The sequence below is a fragment of the Eucyclogobius newberryi genome, unplaced genomic scaffold, assembly GCF_026437365.1.
Source record: "Eucyclogobius newberryi isolate DKJ021-1_F unplaced genomic scaffold, fEucNew1.0.hap1 SCAF_2, whole genome shotgun sequence".
Taxonomy (NCBI): Eukaryota; Metazoa; Chordata; class Actinopteri; order Gobiiformes; family Gobiidae; genus Eucyclogobius; species Eucyclogobius newberryi.
In genome coordinates, this window is record NW_027315834.1 from 44,737,782 (window position 1) to 44,756,786 (window position 19,005).

At 40.9% G+C, this 19,005-nt stretch overlaps 1 protein-coding gene across 1 annotated transcript in view; it reads left to right on the forward strand.

Annotated features, from left to right (window-relative positions):
- Positions 1–1,997: 1,997 nt before the first annotated feature.
- The window catches only part of ctif (CBP80/20-dependent translation initiation factor), a 36,976-nt gene continuing 19,968 nt past the window's right edge, over positions 1,998–19,005 (forward strand). The window contains exons 1-7 of the mRNA XM_072453212.1: positions 1,998–2,135; positions 14,103–14,328; positions 14,444–14,515; positions 15,322–15,444; positions 15,545–15,615; positions 15,976–16,080; positions 16,154–16,232. Coding sequence (XP_072309313.1) covers positions 14,149–14,328; positions 14,444–14,515; positions 15,322–15,444; positions 15,545–15,615; positions 15,976–16,080; positions 16,154–16,232 — 630 coding nt within the window. The 5' untranslated portion in view covers positions 1,998–2,135; positions 14,103–14,148. The remainder of the gene's footprint in view (positions 2,136–14,102; positions 14,329–14,443; positions 14,516–15,321; positions 15,445–15,544; positions 15,616–15,975; positions 16,081–16,153; positions 16,233–19,005) is intronic.

Below are 19,005 nucleotides of genomic sequence, written 5' to 3' on the forward strand. Positions count from 1 at the left end.
TGTTGGTGACATTCAATTATTGGAACATTTGCACTTCTTACACCTTAATATGATTTGTTTTGTCTATTCTTTAAAAAATCTAGAATCTGTGCATTATTTAATGTGTTTATCTGTTACACTAACTCGTAAATCTAAAATCTGATTTTTAAATACATTTCATGTCACTCTCAAGAACCCCTTAACGCATACTACTTGAGTGAACATATTGATCACTAATGCTTTTGACTTCAACTTGAGGACACGTTTGGTGTAATCTCTCATTCGTCCAGGAGTGTTACGTTGTAGAAAAAGATTCATTTGTAGCCATCTGGACAGTGTTTTTAGAAAATCAAGACGTTACACAGAAGATCAGAACTGTAAACAGACTAGCTTTTATCAGGAGGCTACTTTCGGTGGGCAGGGCCAACTCAGAGTAGGATAAATGTCTGATTTAGAAGTTAAAACATCTTGTTTTTCTAATAACAGTGTCCAGATGACTACAGTTGAATCTTTATCTACAATTCTACTTGGGTTACTTATTTTACAGTAACATTGCTATTCCATTGTAAATGCCCCAGTCTCCCCTCAGTGGTGTTCTAATTAACCCTAAAGGCTAAACATGTACAAGCTTTATTCTCAAATAGAATAGGTCGTGATCAGGCCTTGTTGTTCGGGTAGTTTCCAGCAGATGGCACAGTTGGGCTAAATTGCCACGCATGTCCTCATTATTGGAGAAGAGGCAGCTGGATAATAACAACTGCCCAGTAGTTGTGAATCTAAATCATAAATGATAACTGAATTCAAAGCTATTGTTTATGACTATATAATCTTTGACTTTTCAGAAACTATACCATGGATGTATGATTAACTATACATACACACACACACCTACACACACCTACACACACCTACACACACACACACACACACACACACCTACACACACACACACACACACACTCATACACCTACACACACACACACACCTACACACACACACACACACACACACCTACACACACACACACACACACACACACTCATACACCTACACACACACACACACACACCTACACACACACACACACACACCTACACACACACACACACACACACACTCATACACCTACACACACACACACACACACACACACACTCATACACCTACACACACACACACACACACCTACACACACACACACACACACACACACTCATACACCTACACACACACACACACACACACTCATACACCTACACACACACACACACACTCATACACCTACACACACACACACACACAAATCTAAGCTAAAAACAGTTTTGTTTAGCTGTGCATATGACTGAAAGGATTTTTTCTTTGCACTCTTCTCTTTTGTTTGTGATTTTATTAGTTTAGACAATCAGTTGGATTGATAGTTTTTAATTTAGTTAATTTTATTGTATTTCTGTTTCTGTAATTTCTTTGTGATTTTAATGCATTTTTCCTGCGGTTAAGCACTTTGAATTGCCTTGTGTATGAAATGTGATCTACAAATAAACTTGCCTTACCTTGCTATAACACGTTCTCAAGCTCAATAACTTACAGGCGATGCTCTAGTAGCAGAGTGTTTTATTTTTAACATTTATTATCAATGAGTGGCCTAAAATACCCATTGAGTTTCATGCGCATGCTTATTTAATCTAACCAGACCAATCTAGGGAACGACATAATTAATCTCAATGAGGTTCTCCTGGTTTAGTAAATGCATGGTTAAATAGAATAATTACAAAAGCCCTGAGCAATACAGTATAACTAAAAGTAGAAGTCGGTATAAGTACATTAGGCCTGCGTCCTGAAAGTTGTCCTGACAAATGAAGAGGGAGCGCAGAGTGCAGCTCCTCACGCCAGTGCCATAAAAGCGCCCAGAACACCATTTCCCACAATGCCTCCTGGCCGGTTGCACGTGTCATCGTTGCCAGTGAACGTCACATTCCTGCATTTTTCCTTTGGACGGCGGAGTTCTCACAGCAGCAGCAGCAGCAGCAGCAGCAGCAGCAGCAGCAGATCACAGCTAATCCATCCTCTCTTTGGAGTTGGAAAACACACTTATGACACGGCGGGTTTGAGCTGAGACGTGGATCCCGAGGTCCGAGGAGTCCCGTGCACACTTAGGGTAAGGATTTGTCCCGTCAAACCCGTTATTACACTCCTACTCCTACTGCTGCAGCTCAATGGTCGCATCATAGCGGCTAATAAACCGGAGAGAATACGACAAAGACTGGTGTGGACAATTGCCCTTCCCTCTGGGGCCCACATGCTCTCACCTGTGGGGCCAAAGCTGTGGACGTGACGCGGTCCGCAGACGCAGATATGAGGCGGCCCGCGTAACGTGTCCGCTTGTTGTTTATTGTCGTACCGAAAGCTAACGTTAGCCAGGTTAGCCGTGGTGTTGCGTCACTATTGTTACCGGCGATGGGCGGCACTACACGTCCGAACGTTGTCCCCGTGACGCGGATTGTGCGCGGTATTAAGTGATCATAACGGGGCGTTTTGTTGTCACAGAAGTGTCGTGACGAGCTTCTTATTACCGGGCCCGCAGTGGCATCTTGTGTGATCAGACCCCCGGGCATCAGTGGCATGGGCGTGGTGGTGCTGGGGGTCAAATTTAGCTGGTGCACTGTTGTTTTTGGAATGGCCCTGGATCAGTCAATGGTGATCTAGAGAGCTCGGGATTGTCCCACAGCCTAATGGAGTTTATAACATGCTAACTACTTAATGTAAGTGTTCATTAGTAAGTATTTGAACTCTGTAGATTGACGTTTATCACGTTGTTTAACGGATTTTTTCATTTAATTTAATTTGCATTGTTTTGGCTAATGTATTGCAATGCAAATTGAGCACAACAGCAACCAACATGGCAGGTTTCAATGGGAACAGACATTCCATCCCGAGCTCTATTCAACATGTTTAAATCGATTTAAACAGATTTGTCAAAACATTTTGCCTATTCGTCCCAATTTTGACAGTGTTTGTAAAGTTTATAATGGCACTTCCTGGTCGGGCATGAGCAGCAATTGTGGCATCATGTAGAGGTAATTCCACAGCTGTTACCAAGCAACCGTATACGAAAATCCATATAAATTACCCCATTTAAGAAACGGGTTTATTGAACAGAATTCACAAACATGGAACTTGCTTTGGCATTAAGGTGCAACATACAACAATGAATAATAATAGTAGCAAAATATATCAAAAAGGGCTTGCATAGAATTTTGAATTTACACATAAAATGAAATAGATTTGGTCTGAATAAACACAATATACAGTTTTTTTCAAACATTTATCATTTGATGAATAGTAATACCTTTATAACACCCGTATTTTGTTTAAACTCTGTTGTGTGTAAATTGTCTCTTTGCTTTCAATGGCACAGCACATTTGGATGGCGTAGGAACGTAGGTTTATTTTCCAGAATGTTTTCACTAAATGTAGCTTTGCGGATGTGTAAGTATGATAAATATTTACCACAGGTGCTATCCTACCAAACTGAGTCATAATTAGAAAAACACTAGAGCCTGTCATAGACTTTAATGTGGTACTGCAGTATTGTGTTATTAACTACTCCGTGTCCAGTTTGTTGACCCAAAGCTTCAGGCCAAATGTGTGTTATTTCCAGCTATTGAGCTATTGCTGGCTTTTTGGCATTCAAAAAAGACATATACCGGTACATATTTCTAGGTAATTGGCATAGATAGATTATTATTTAGAATTTGGACCATGTAACCCGCAAAACTGCCCCAAAACGTCTAGACATTTATTGATTTTATGTTCAAACTTCAGAACAGAACATCATAGTGACGTTTCACTGTAGCAACCAGTGCATTTTCATGTCTTTATTTCTGAAGAATGGGTTAACAGTTTTGAACACTAGCTACATGTGTGACCTGGAATCTGCGTTCTGAAGAATCACAAGTAAGAACAGAAGAGTGGGTGGAGATGAGGGGTAGGTGAGAACTGCCATTTCCTGAGCACTCAAGTCTCAAATACAGGACATGCTGGAATCAATTGAGGCTAATAAGTACGTTTTCCATCATCTTTCTGTGTAGAGGTGGGCAATGCATCTTTAACAAATATTTGGATAATATCATCAATGTTCTTTGGAAGATCTGCAAATTTGAGCAGTAATGTTTATAGTGAAACATATTACAAAAAGAGCTGATTTAAAAATGGAAATGAAAAAAGTTATGAACTATTATATATATATGGTGGTATTTTTGTACTTTTGTGATTCATTTAGCAGATGTTTAACATTTGTTTGATAATTAAACCTTAACTGAAACATTCAACGACACATTTGAACACATTCCGTTGGATTGACATAAAGTTGTCTTAATATTGTTTTCGGGTTTTGCCAGTATCGCCTGTATTTTTCGTTGCGACCCCTGCTCTAAGTCATAAAACCTGTTCTCTCAGACAATTATTTAAATAATAGATTAGTTGTGTGATTTATCAACCGTAAGTTGTTTCAGCCCTAGAACACAGTTATACATACGGTAGAAGCTCACAACAGCTGTTTTTAATATGTCCCTTTTAATGGCACTACAGTTTGAAGATTCAAGTGTAGGAGTGACTGTCCCGAGATTCCGGTTATTGAGCTGATTGAATCACAGACTGGTGAGGCAACACTCCTGCCACTGCAAGTTTCTCCACGTCAATGATTTATGCATCTGACTTATGCACCTATCCATGGAAAGACTAGCAGCATTAACAAGTAACAATTCAATACAAAACCCATCTTTTGAATCTTGATAAAGATGTGTCTGATTGAGTTCCTTTGTTCAAGTGATTTAATCGATGTTCTCACTTCTTACTGATACAAGGGGCTTACTTGTGATGTCATTTTATATTGGCGATATCCTAATGGCTAAATTGCCTCGATATAGTCGTCTGCCCTCTGTATTAAGCAGCATGACTGTGTCACAGAAATACTAGATCCGAGTTCACTTCAGCAGAATAAATGAAGATGACTACAGGTCCTGTGATTCTTTGTGCCACGTCACGGCTGTTGGAGCCAATAGGATCGCACCCCACGCACTTTCCTCATGGCGTTAACAGCCGCAGTGAGCTGCACGAATGGATCAGAGCGGAAAGTCGAGCAGAGACTGTGCAAAAGCCCGCGCTGCTTTGAAGTCCCAGATATGGTTTGTTTCACCATGGCGACAAGCGCTGAAGGAGAGATTTTAGGTTTATAATTGTATTTCATGTTTGTAATTGATCACACTTGGAAATTACCCAGCAACCACTAGGCCAAAGCTCATCTAATGTCACAACTTTTAGATTTTTTTTGACAAATAAAAATGTAATAAAAACATCACTTTATTTTGTTTAAGTCATGTTTAGAGGGTCAACAATGTGATTGATTGGTGTAAAGCTATCATCTATTTGTATATCAGGTATAAATACACCAAATATAGTTATAGGCACTTCATATTATCTTTACTGCACAGTTTCATTTGGGCCTTCACATTGTTATTTATTCAATGTGTTTGTAGAGCACGACACAATGTAAGTCCTTTGTCAAAGCTTTTTACAGAACAAGAATGTGTTAAAACGTTGCAATAACCTATTTCTTTACATATATTTGTTATTATTCCACCAGGCTGCTCACACTGTAGTCCTTGGCATGAATTACATGAATTTCGCACTTTAGAAATCTGATCATTGAACAATGAATAAGAAAGAAAGGATAATATGGCTATTATGCTTATTTTTGTAAGGAAAAACCTCTATATCGTGGGGCCTTTGCTAATACTGTGAGCCTTCCCACAATATTGCAAAAAAATATATCATATAGCGAGGTTTATACCGCAATGATATCAAACATATCAAACCTATAATATCATAGGGTTTACAGCTACTTAATTACTACGTAATTTAGCCCAAACTTAAAGCCTTATAGTAGACACAGCTTTTTTAAATAATGTGTCGCTAACATTAGGGTTTTTTTTGTGGTTTAATTGTCTGTTTGTTTCTTTATTTGTTTGTTTGTTTGTTTGTTTACTTGATTACTCAGTTGTCGAGCAATGTTCAACCTCAAACCTCAGCTTGTGACAAGGGCAAATAAGAGGTGCGATCATATGGCACTAGCGAAGTCATATTATTGGGCACAAGGGACCATCTCGGTGTATCGTTGTGGCCAGTAAAACAGGGAAGCTCTGAGTTACAATATGACATTTTACTGAAATAACACAAAGATCAGACCACAGTTCTATTTTGATGCCCTTTGCTCGGCCATAGCTGTGTGTCCTGAGTCGTGTGTGTGTGTTTTGTCAACTCGGCCCTATGAACACCATGGACTTTTGTTACCATGGGGCACTGAGGCCTCTGAACGTTTGTGTACACTTCACATATGTTGGAGGGCCTGTGGTTTCTGTTTAAACACACTCTTTTCACGCAGGTTTGAATCCACAACAAAGATCTGACTTCAGCTCAAATAAAGGCAATTGTGTCTCTCAAACGACTTTATGTTACATTATGTTTAGATGTTTAGAAATCTCATTGGGGTCACGTTAGCTCAGAGGCCTGTCCGCTTACTAGCCCTGAGGTTGTGCCTTTTAGCAGGCCTTCCTTGTGCCTGAATGTGCGACTGTTTTTGAGTGGGATGTTTCATGATCTATAACTGAAAAGGAACTTAAATTGTCCCTGAAAATTGTGCTCCAAAATCACAAAAAAATCTGCAATTATTCAAGAAGCACATTGTCCTCTGCAGACCATAAAATATCATTATCTTCTGTTCAAAAACAATTTCAATTCAGTCATGAAAAATTCTATTTAAAGCGTGATCATTTCTGCTGTAGCGGCTTCACAAGTCACGGTGGCTCTGTTGCTAAGTGAACAGATTGGATGTATTTGCTGATATCACAGTGTGGCAGTAGTGTAGCTAATGGCTTAAGCATTACAATGTTTGAGTTGGAAGGATTATTAGAGTTTGATTTTAGCCATTGTTAATGATTAAATCACGACATACTTTCACTTACTGCATGTGATGATTTGTTTTTTAAGAACTATAGTGTTGGCCAATTTGAATCTGAATGATAAGGTGTTCATAATAATAATAATCATTGTTAAAAGTACTAGCCTTGAGAATGTAATACTTGCAGTGGCTTGGCATCTCTAGTATTTGAAAGCAGCATTTGTGTGACAGGTCCGTGCTGTGTCTGTCTCCACTGTTCAGTGTCTGCGTCTGCTGAGTTCAAGCCTTTGTCACAGACCTTTAGTCGACTGTAAAGATCTGAAGATGTGTGTGTAGTTGTAGCATACTCATTCTGATACATAGTATTTTTATATCTCTGGTTTTGGAACATATTATTACTAGATTATTACACTGTATATAGAAAGTACCACAAAGAAAACATATTTTGGAGCACCACCACCATTTAAGTTACCATAAGACCAAAGGTGTCCAAACTTGCTCAGGATGGGCCACATTTTGCAACATAGACGTTCAAGATGGCTGCATATAACAGGTTTGATTGTGTCGCCACACCTTTAGGTTTGTAACAGTCCAGTCATGTAGTGTGGACCTCAGTCTCTCAGACTCAGACCCGCTGCAGTTTGCATACCGGCCTGGCATTGGAGTGGATCATGTGGAGCCGTCATCTCCCTGCTGCACCGCTCTCTCTCTCACCTGGAAAAGCCTGGCAGCTCTGTGAGGATCCTGTTCTTCGATCTCTCCAGCGCCTTCAACACCATCAGCCGCTGCTCCTGAGGGACAAGCTGGAGACGGCTGGTGTGGAGTACGACCTGCAGAGTGGATCCTGGACTACCTCACAGACCAACCCCAGTTAGTAAGAGCCCGGGACTGTGTGTCTGACACTCGGACCTGCAGTGTGGGGGCGCCCCAGGGCACTGTCCTCACGCCCTTTATCTTCACCCTCTAACTGCAGACCTCAGACACGACACGGACAGCTGTGTCCTGAAGAAGTTCTCTGACGACTCTGCCATCATCGGACTCATCACAGACCACGATGATGTGGAGTACAGAGGACTGGAGCAGGACTTTGTGGACTGGTGTCAGCGGAACCACCTCATCAACTCGAGGAAGACCAAGGAGATGGCGGTGGACTTCCACAGACACTATAATTCTATAAACACACTCAGTCCAGTCGTGTAGTGTGGACCTCAGACTCTATAATCACACTCAGTCCAGTCGTGTAGTGTGGACCTCAGACTCTATAATCACACTCAGTCCAGTCGTGTAGTGTGGACCTCAGACTCTATAATCACACTCAGTCCAGTCGTGTAGTGTGGACCTCAGACTCTATAATCACACTCAGTCCAGTCGTGTAGTGTGGACCTCAGAGTCTATATAATCACACTCAGTCCAGTCGTGTAGTGTGGACCTCAGAGTCTATAATCACACTCAGTCCAGTCGTGTAGTGTGGACCTAAGACTCTCTATAATCACACTCAGTCCAGTCGTGTAGTGTGGACCTCAGACTCTATAATCACACTCAGTCCAGTCGTGTAGTGTGGACCTCAGAGTCTATATAATCACACTCAGTCCAGTCGTGTAGTGTGGACCTCAGAGTCTATAATCACACTCAGTCCAGTCGTGTAGTGTGGACCTCAGACTCTATAATCACACTCAGTCCAGTCGTGTAGTGTGGACCTCAGACTCTCTATAATCACACTCAGTCCAGTCGTGTAGTGTGGACCTCAGACTCTATAATCACACTCAGTCCAGTCGTGTAGTGTGGACCTCAGACTCTATAATCACACTCAGTCCAGTCGTGTAGTGTGGACCTCAGAGTCTATATAATCACACTCAGTCCAGTCGTGTAGTGTGGACCTCAGAGTCTATAATCACACTCAGTCCAGTCGTGTAGTGTGGACCTCAGAGTCTATAATCACACTCAGTCCAGTCATGTAGTGTGGACCTCAGACTCTCTATAATCACACTCAGTCCAGTCGTGTAGTGTGGACTCAGACTCTATAATCACACTAAGTCCAGTCGTGTAGTGTGGACTCAGAGTCTATAATCACACTCAGTCCAGTCATGTAGTGTGGACCTCAGACTCTCTATAATCACACTCAGTCCAGTCGTGTAGTGTGGACTCAGACTCTATAATCACACTAAGTCCAGTCGTGTAGTGTGGACTCAGAGTCTATAATCACACTCAGTCCAGTCATGTAGTGTGGACCTCAGACTCTCTATAATCACACTCAGTCCAGTCGTGTAGTGTGGACTCAGACTCTATAATCACACTAAGTCCAGTCGTGTAGTGTGGACTCAGACTCTATAATCACACTAAGTCCACTCGTGTAGTGTGGACCTCAGACTCTATAATCACACTCAGTCCAGTCGTGTAGTGTGGACCTCAGACTCTATAATCACACTCAGTCCAGTCGTGTAGTGTGGACCTCATACTCTCTATAATCACACTCAGTCCAGTCGTGTAGTGTGGACCTCAGACTCTATAATCACACTCAGTCCAGTTGTGTAGTGTGGACCTCAGACTCTATAATCACACTCAGTCCAGTCGTGTAGTGTGGACCTCAGACTCTCTATAATCACACTCAGTCCAGTCGTGTAGTGTGGACCTCAGACTCTATAATCACACTCAGTCCAGTCGTGTAGTGTGGACCTCAGACTCTATAATCACACTCAGTCCAGTCGTGTAGTGTGGACCTCAGACTCTATAATCACACTCAGTCCAGTCGTGTAGTGTGGACCTCATACTCTATAATCACACTCAGTCCAGTCGTGTAGTGTGGACCTCAGACTCTATAATCACACTCAGTCCAGTCGTGTAGTGTGGACCTCAGACTCAACATTTCTCTACGTATTTGTTCAGTTAAACCGAATAATCATGGTTTTGCCTTAATCAAAAAATGTTTGTCATAATCTACTATTAAATACACTAATAATAATAATAATAATAATAATAATAATAATAGTAAAAAATATAGCAGCGATAATCAGCCCTCGCCGCCGCCTCAAGAGGAGGGCGCCCCAATTTACACCTACGGGGTGTCCGTGACGCTTTCGCGTCTTCTCCCCTTTGCTTTACATATGAAAGGAAAGGTCCGTGACTCTTTGAATAAAAATGTGTATACATTTGGATGGTCCACCCCTGAAGATGAGTCTCACCAAATTTCACGTTAATAGGGCTAACGTCCTTGGAGGAGTTTTTAAAAGTATAAAGTGTCAGCATGTTCACATTTCAGAGATCTGGCGATATCCCCATTGGAATAACATGGGAGGTTTCTGTCATCGCTACGGCTACGCCCTAACAAATATGACAGGGGTCTCATTGACTTTTTTGATTCAAAAATGATTTAAAAAAATTTAACATTTTACCCTCCATATAAAATTTAATGTCACTCTATAGGGGGCGCTGTCACACCAAATTAATTTATTTTACTTAAAATAGGTTTAGGGCAAAGGGTTTAACAACTGATTCAAATTTGACGCAATTCAGAATTTATTTGCGCAAACGGCAGCAAATTAAAAATTTGGGAAATTTCCTAAATTGTAGGTACAGTGCGGTCTCTGTGCTTCTCCGCACAAAGACCGTGACAGATATCAGATTAATTTGGATAACTTTTTATGTCCCACTCCTCAGCACCATTTTCACCAAATTTCAGCTTTTTCAATCAAACGCCCTGGGAGGAGTTGGTAAAAGTACGACGTTTGGAAAAACTCCCGAGTCATGCTTAGCAAATTTTAATCCAATATGGCCGACATTTGGTTGGCCGAACGGTGTTGCCGCAAGAATATTTTATACTTCTCTTGTCACCATCCATCGCTCTCAATGCATTTTTTGTACATTTGGGGGCGCTGACACGCCAATATTTTTTAATTTTCGAGAAAAGAGAGCAAAAATGTAGAGAGGCACGATTTTTAGAGGTGTGCAATTTTTTTTGACTTTTCGTCAATGTTCCCTGGGTGATAATAGGGGGGCTGGTCCCAAGAAGAAGAAGAAAGAAAGAACAATATTCCAATGCGAAAACAATGTTTTCCATTTTTCAAATATCATAAACTATACATTTTCGGAAAGCGCTCGCGCTGTCCTACCTCATGGTGCGGGTCCCTGATGGATACTTTCGTAAATTTTGTGTTTTTGGCCCTCTATACAATAATAATGTTCAATTTTTGCATTACATGTTTATATGCACGGAACGTGCAAGAGATGGGGAACGTATTTGTGAGCTACTTAGCGTAAACGAGTGCTTTATATGGGGATGACCACCGCGGTCGTCATCCCCATATAAAGCGATCGTTTAGTGCTCACTTTTGCACAGGCTTCGCCCGTTTCCAACGGTAATGTTCCATTTTCCTACAACTAATTAGTATGCACGGGGCGTGCATGAGTGGAGGAGTGCGTTAGTGAGTGTATGGAAGTGGGCGAGCACTTTCGCAGCCGTGCTTCGCACAGTCTTACGGAACTAATAGGCCTCTAGCCAGCTTGTGGAGCTCGGGCCTAATAATACTGTAGTAAATGTCTTTCAAGCATCTAGATTTTGCATAAAATTGTGATATTCTGAAATGAATTCCAATTCCTCTCCTACATCACTTCCCTTTCCCGCCATTACGGAATGTAGAATGTTATTGTTTACACTAGGCTCTCCGTCCCAAAGAGGGACAAAAACACAACTAAACCTGAAGACTCAAACAATACTAGACCAGCAGTGGATCCTAGATGAGTTCGAGAACAAGAGAACAAGAGAACAAGAGAACAAGAGAACAAGAGAACAAGAGAACAAGAGAACAAGAGAACAAGAGAACGGGAGAACGGGAGAACGGGAGAACGGGAGGACAGGGGGACAAGAGAACAGGGGGACAGGGGGTCAAGAGAACAGGGGGACAAGAGAACAGGGGGACAGGGGGTCAAAAGAACAGGGGGACAAGAGAACAGTGGGACAGGGGGACAAGAGGACAGGGGGACAAGAGGACAGTGGGACAAGAGAACAAGGGGACAGTGGGACAAGAGGACAGGGGGACAAGAGAACAAGAGGACAGGGGGACAAGAGAACAAGAGGACAGGGGGACAGGGGAGGACAGGGGGGCAAGGGGGACAGGATGTATATAACACATTATGCTGTTATGCATTGTTATGTTGTAGGTCAGTGAGAGGCAGCTGAGGCATGTCTTTGGAGAAGCAGCTGCTGTTTTTTTATGTGAGGCCGAGACGAGGGTGTAGACAGGAAAAGGAGGGGCCTGGAAATATGAAGGAAGTCAAATTCTGAAGCAAGTGGCTATTATGAGCCAACACGTAGACGTTTCACTGGCAGACTGTGTTGTGAGGAGGCTGCAGAATGCACTGGGCTCTCGCTGCATCCTCGTCCTGTAATGTGACTCACTTTGTGGTGGTGGACAGATGAGTGTGTGTGTCCAGAGGCTGTTTGGAGCCCTGACCTTGCAGGGTCTGGTCAGCACAACTCACTCTATCTGTTTGCTCGTGTGTGTGTGTGGTTTTATTTTATTTTTGAAACTGTAAAGTACTAACAGTGGTCTTTGTAGCTTCACTTAGAACTCCAGTTGTAATGCTCTATGTGGGAAATTGTTTTTATTATTACTTGGAGCATCCACCAGAAACAGCCTAAAATGTGTCTTTTAACGTGTTAGTTGATGTAAAATGTGTAGAAATGCCACTTAACTTTTGTCATTTGCTTCCGGAGCAATATGACTTTTTGAATATTGCAGTCTAATTCCAGGTTCACTGCAGCAGATTCTTCTCGCAGTTGTGAAGGGAGATCAACTGATTGCAGCTAATCGCTTATGTTTACTCTTGGAGGCACATTAACACCGCCTGTGGAGGCTCTGCAGCGTCTAAATAACCATGACTGGAAAAGGCTGACTTAACTTGTCATTGACGCTATCCTTTAAGTATTCTGTCAGTTATATTTTTAATATTGTAGTTTTCTCACAAAGATTTTTGTTAAAAATGGCCATATTACTCTTCCCTAACTTTAGTTCCATTGTTTAATCAGCTCTTTTTATAGCATTTCACTGTCTGGATGAATTAAAACAATAAACCCAATATTCGAATTTACAGTTCAATCATCTGATACATTGCTCACCTCCTCTCTTTGTACAATTATTGTAAAGGACAATTTTGTGGGCATTTTCCCATTCAAACGAAATAAAATGTTGCTTTGAATTGTCAATTGCTATGGCACTGGTGCGATTGCCATCACTGTGAAACCCATGTGTAGATTGACTGTCTAAGCGTCACCAAAATGTACAATGGGAGCAAAGAGAACGGGCGAGGGACAATCCATAGCTTTAGTTCACATCAAGGACAACACGAGGTCGTCTGCTTGATATAGTTCTAACATCTTATCTGCTTTTCACATTCTTGTTGGTTTGTATACAGTATATTAATGTATGTTTATATCTAAATGAATGAAAAGTAGCGATACAAACTTTTTAAAATAGACTTGTCGATTGATTACTGATGACAGCATTAATTCTTTGCTGGAGCTGTCGCCCAGTTGGCTGCACCAGTTTCCCAGTTTATACCCTGGGCTCAGCTGACTGTGCGCTGCAGGGATAAATCCTCTTTGTACGGCTGGTGATCAAGCCCTGATGTAAAGGAGCTTAGAGTCGTGTAGAGTCAGGTGATCAGACACTCTCGGGGGGCAGACAGCAGCACCGTTTCAAAAGCAAGGACTGAAACGGATATTACATAGTAGACAGTAGAGAGATACTATAGTATATATGGAATGACTTTGGTGAGGCTTTAAAACAATTCCAGGTACAGCTAGACATCTTATCAACATATTGATACTATTGTTGTTTTTTCAAGATGTACTAGGATATAGAAAAGGTTTATTGCCATTGTCGGTGAACAAAATTCACAGGCTGGGAAGGAACGTGCTTTGGTGATTCGGTACAACAATGAACAATAATGAATAAATATTGTTTACAATTTAAAAAGAAAAGGAAAAAATGTATAAAATGTGTTGTCTGATAACCTCAACTTATATTTAAAGATCTATTTGAACACATGTTCAGTTGGATTTACATAACATTGTTAGAATAGTGTTATTAGCATATTACTTTTTTCAGTATGACCAATTCATTTATTCTTTGTTATTAATTTAGATTTTTTTTCTCTGTCTTTCTCCCACAGGTCTGTCCTCCTCCCTTTCCCCCTGACTGTCTCTAAGTCCGTTGCTATGGAGAACTCCTCTGTGGCCTCTGCCTCGTCTGAGACAGGGAGCACACGCTCTCAGGAAATCGAAGAGCTGGAGCGCTTCATTGACAGCTACGTACTGGAATATCAGGTGCAGGGGCTTCTGGGAGAAAAAGGAGACGAGGACTTGGACTTGGACAACAGTGGCAACTTAACTCAAGTGGTAAGTGGGAACTCTTAAACATATTTAACGTGCAGCTTGAAAGAGTGGTCACATTTGCTTGAATGAAATGCTTCATGAAGTTAGAAGTAACAGCTTTGTCTCGATGCTTGCTCAGTGGACCGATGACTGCAACAACCAGAAAGATGGGAGCTGGACCTCATCACACGGCAGAGATTCATTTAAACCTGTAAGTACTACTTTCTTCTGTATACTGTATTCACTGTATTCACTGTATTCACCTTATTCCAGAAGCCTGTCTGGTCTGTCTGGGCGCCGCCACACGACATAATCCTCCTTCCATTAGTCAACATAACAAGACCTCTACACACACTCAATGCCCTTTCCAGGCCTCCCCAGGGAATCTGTGCATTGTTGACTTGTTGGGACCATGAACTTTAGATATTTGACATAAATCAATCTACTTTATGGCACATTTTTGTTACTTTTGATCACAACTGGATTATTGTTGTAACACTTTAGTTGAACACTTCCAAAGCTGTAGCCACATAGTATATGAACTTTAGTCTACTACTGCTTCAAACGGTCAGGGCGAGACTGTACATTTCAAAGTGAAGAAACATCACTTTTTAGAACATAAACTGAATATTCTGATTTTGCACAACCTTTAAACAATACTGGATATTAACTTGTAGATCAGTGTTTTTCAAACTGTGGTACCCAGGCAGCCTCTGGTGGTACAGGGAGCCCTCTACAGTTTGAGTATTTATTTGATTTAAAGACAAATCTATACTGTTTTTGTCATCTTCTGGGTCCATAATCATTAAGAACTACTTAATCCACATTTTAGACCTGGTTTAGTCCCAGCTAGGCCTGTAAAGTCTGGGTTTAGATCTGGTGGTACTCGGAATGTCAAATGTTATCCTAGCTAGTTTCTGGTGTGAAAACTGTAGATATATAAACCTACATATTACAATATCTTACTTGTCCTTGTTAAGTATTGTCTTTTTAAACCAGGTCCTGTACAATTTACAGGATGAATGGGAACACAGCAGCAATGGAAGCACTGGGTCCAGGCCAAGTTCAGGCTCTAGACCCGGGTCTGGCTCACGCTCTGGCAGCAAAAGCAGAAACAACCAGTTCAGAGGACCTGCTCAGGTGAGAGCGGAAAAGTGCACATCAAAATGACTAAAACATGTGTGTTATACAAGCGTTTCAATTGGATATTGTATTTGATCTTGTAATATGTTAAATCTAGAATGGCAACATGGATGGCTTTGACATCTTGGGGACCGACATATGGGCGGCTAACACGATGGACTCACTTGGGTAAGTGAACAGAAGATCCTGCAAATACAGCATTTACTTTTGTTATTTAATGTTGGTGTTCTTTAAGGGTAATGTAATGGTAATGTACATTCTTGCAAAATCAGAATGTGTTTCTGTAAACTGATTTAATTTGTATATTTGACCAGTTGAAAAAAATGTACACTAAACCTCATGGAATGTATTTTACCAGGTTGTAACACAGAGAAAGATGATTTTATGAAATCAGGATAAAGGGTGGATCAGGTTTATGGTGCTTCACTTGAACTCTTGCTGCTCTTCAAATAATTTGAACTTTAATGTCTGTCGGCATTTTATACTGGGTCTAAGTTAAACATTGAACGAAGTGTATCCCCTTTTTAGAGGTTCCGGTTGGGACATACAACCCGAGAAACTGGATTTTAGCCATTTCCACAGAAAAGCCCTGCGGGGATCGCCAAAGCACCTGCCGCACATCGACAGAGAGGGGTAATACAATCATTCATAAAGACGGCTTAAAAGTCATGGCAAACCTTCACTGACCTCTGCCTCCTGCCCACAGGATGAAAAAAGAGCCGTGTGATGAGGACGATGGCATAGATATGAATGAAATCGAGAGGTTCCTCCCTCATCTGCACTCTGTAAGTCTCTTTCTTTAAAGGTTCTTGTTTTATGCTAAGCTTTCTCAGTTGTAACAACACTGATGTTGTTTCCTCACCAAAGACATACCTGAAGTTCTGTTTTGTTTTAGTAGTTCTGTCCCTTTTAGTCTACTTCTGACTCACAGCACACATTTAAATGTTGTGTAGATTCCTCAGTGCAGTAAACACATGTTATACAAGTGTGTTTTGGACACTATATTCACAACCTGTAATATGGGAACACTGGATTTTGTAGATGTGCAAATTCTGCCACCATGTGGTGTGTTACTGTAGGTGCACTTAAAGATGTGTTAGAATGCAATTTGTGATATTATTGTTTTCTTCAAATGCAACAACACTCAGTAATGCTAAATTAAGTAGGGGGCAGGGGGAAATTATTGTAGTATTTCCAAATAATTGGCAACACTTTACTACTGTCTCCTGACTGCTATTGGTGTAATATCACATTCTAGAAATGAAATAAGCAATCCCATTACTGCACTGCCTGTTGTGTGACTCAGCGTTGAGCCTATGCTGCCATCTGCTGGTCAAAAGCTAATACTGCCAGAGAGATTAACTGTGGCTCTAGCCTGAACCCTAGTGGCAACTTTTATGTACTGCAACTTCCTTTCCCTCGGTATTTGACCTGTAGCAGAGGCCACTAATGAACTTTCACCAAGCTCCAGTTTGAGAGATGTTCTGCAAGCCATAATATAATAGCATAATATAAAGAGTATTATAATAGTTGTAGTTATTTTTTTTACAATTTAACCTATCAATTAATTACATTTTATATTTAAAATCCTGATGCGGATATTAAAATGAATTTAAATATTTGTATGTAGAGGTAGCTTATAAATGTGACATTTGTAGCTGAATTCTGCTTTTGCTCTGATCAGAACATCACACTGGATTCTGGCTGACTTATCTCTGCTCAAATCTTCACTGAACACAGGGACGTGATTGGCTGATTTGCCTTACATAAAAAAAACCCTTTCCACCTTTACGTTCCTCTCGTAGCTCTAACAAGCAGAAAAGTTGACTGTTGCAACATCTGTCTTATTTAGTCAGACAGGCCTAATAACAGACATCAGGACTCTGTAAAAGCCGCGATCTGACATTGCATTTAGGCGCTTCTTAATTGCCTATAGCATATACGGCAGAATATTTCTCACTGCTACATTTTGTTCCATTTGTGAGTTTACTTGGTGTTTTCAGTGCATTCTGATATTTATTTGCCGTGTTCAAGTTCATTATAGAGGTCATTCATATTTAAACTAAATCATTTTAATAGTATTTGAACTCTTTTCTTCATGCTTTTCCATCTCAACTTTTTCAAAAACCCTTCCTCATTTTTGCCGTTCTCTCCAGTGCCAAGTTTACAGTTTCCGTTCATTCAGCGTGAACCAAATATCAGCCCCATTACATTTCTCTGCAGGATTGGACACACGCTGACACAGGAAACACAGAAGGGTTCAGCTTGACCAAACTGTGTTCAGACTTTAAGGACATGTATATTTTAGAGGCATGACAAACCACAAGTCTGTTTAGTTTGTTTTATTTATATTCAGTATTTGTGTCTCTTAGTAGTGAGGGGTTGAAGACTTTTGCTGATCAGATAGTGAACGCACAGTATCTGACCAGTATTCCCTCAGTGGGGAAGGCAATGGCAAAAGGAAATATCTTTATGTGAACTGTAAGTGTCCTTATTTATTTAACAGTACAAGGGCTGTAAGCTTTAGTCAATGGTGTCTTAGTCAACCAAATCTTTTAATTGTCGACTAAATATTTTATTGCCAGGATTATGAGAATTTAGCAGGGAAAAAAAGAGCATTTTGTGTAGTTTTGGTAGTAATTTGAGATTAAATTAGTGTAATCTTCCTTTTTAGACAGAATTATGCATTTTTCTCTTGCACTTCTTGGTAGACATCGCTGTTTTTGCATAAACTCTTGTGAGTGCAGTTTGGATCAGATTAGAGACGCTGAAGAGTTTCGAGAGATTTTGTCAGCGTCATACCACGCCCCCTTTTACTCGACTAATCAATGCACTGAGCAAATACAACTACAGCCCTAATTACCCATGCTTTATGTGACAAAAGGATATAACGTTTTCTTCTTTCGCTTACCGATTTCTTTCAAATGCCAAAATGTTAGAGTTGAGACAAAAGGACATCATCTGCTCATACGTCCTAATCACTTTCAACTGCAGTACATTTATTATGTGAAGGGTTTGGTCAGGTGTAACATCCAAATGACAGTGGAGTATAATACATACATTTGACATGAAAATGCTTTTATTATTTCATTATGGTTTTAGTTAATTGCGCTTTGCCTTACTAAAATGTTATTCAATTGTCAAAAGTTAGAGAAAACAAAATGTAAACCCTGTGTGCAGCATTAGCATAATTAGCTCACAGACTTTTTCCCCTTTGTCACCTCCAGCTACTGTATGGCTACATCATTCAAAGGCTACATTATTCAAAGTCCCCATCTACCTTCCGCACTTCCTGCCAATATCACTTCCCTTTTCCAGGAGCCAGAATAACTTCCAAAGAGCCATGGGATGTGGAAAAAACATCTTGTTTGAGTGTGTGGCTGTGAGTCAGGCCAGTGAGAAAGGGTTTCCTCCTCTTGCCCTGGGATTATGCTGCACCTTCACTGGCCTCTCTGGAATGTCATCCTGCATGCACACTAGCCACACACTAAGTCAGCCGGCACGTCCACTGTCATGTTGTAATGACACAGGAATGTAGGAGTCAGAAGGACAGTTTTT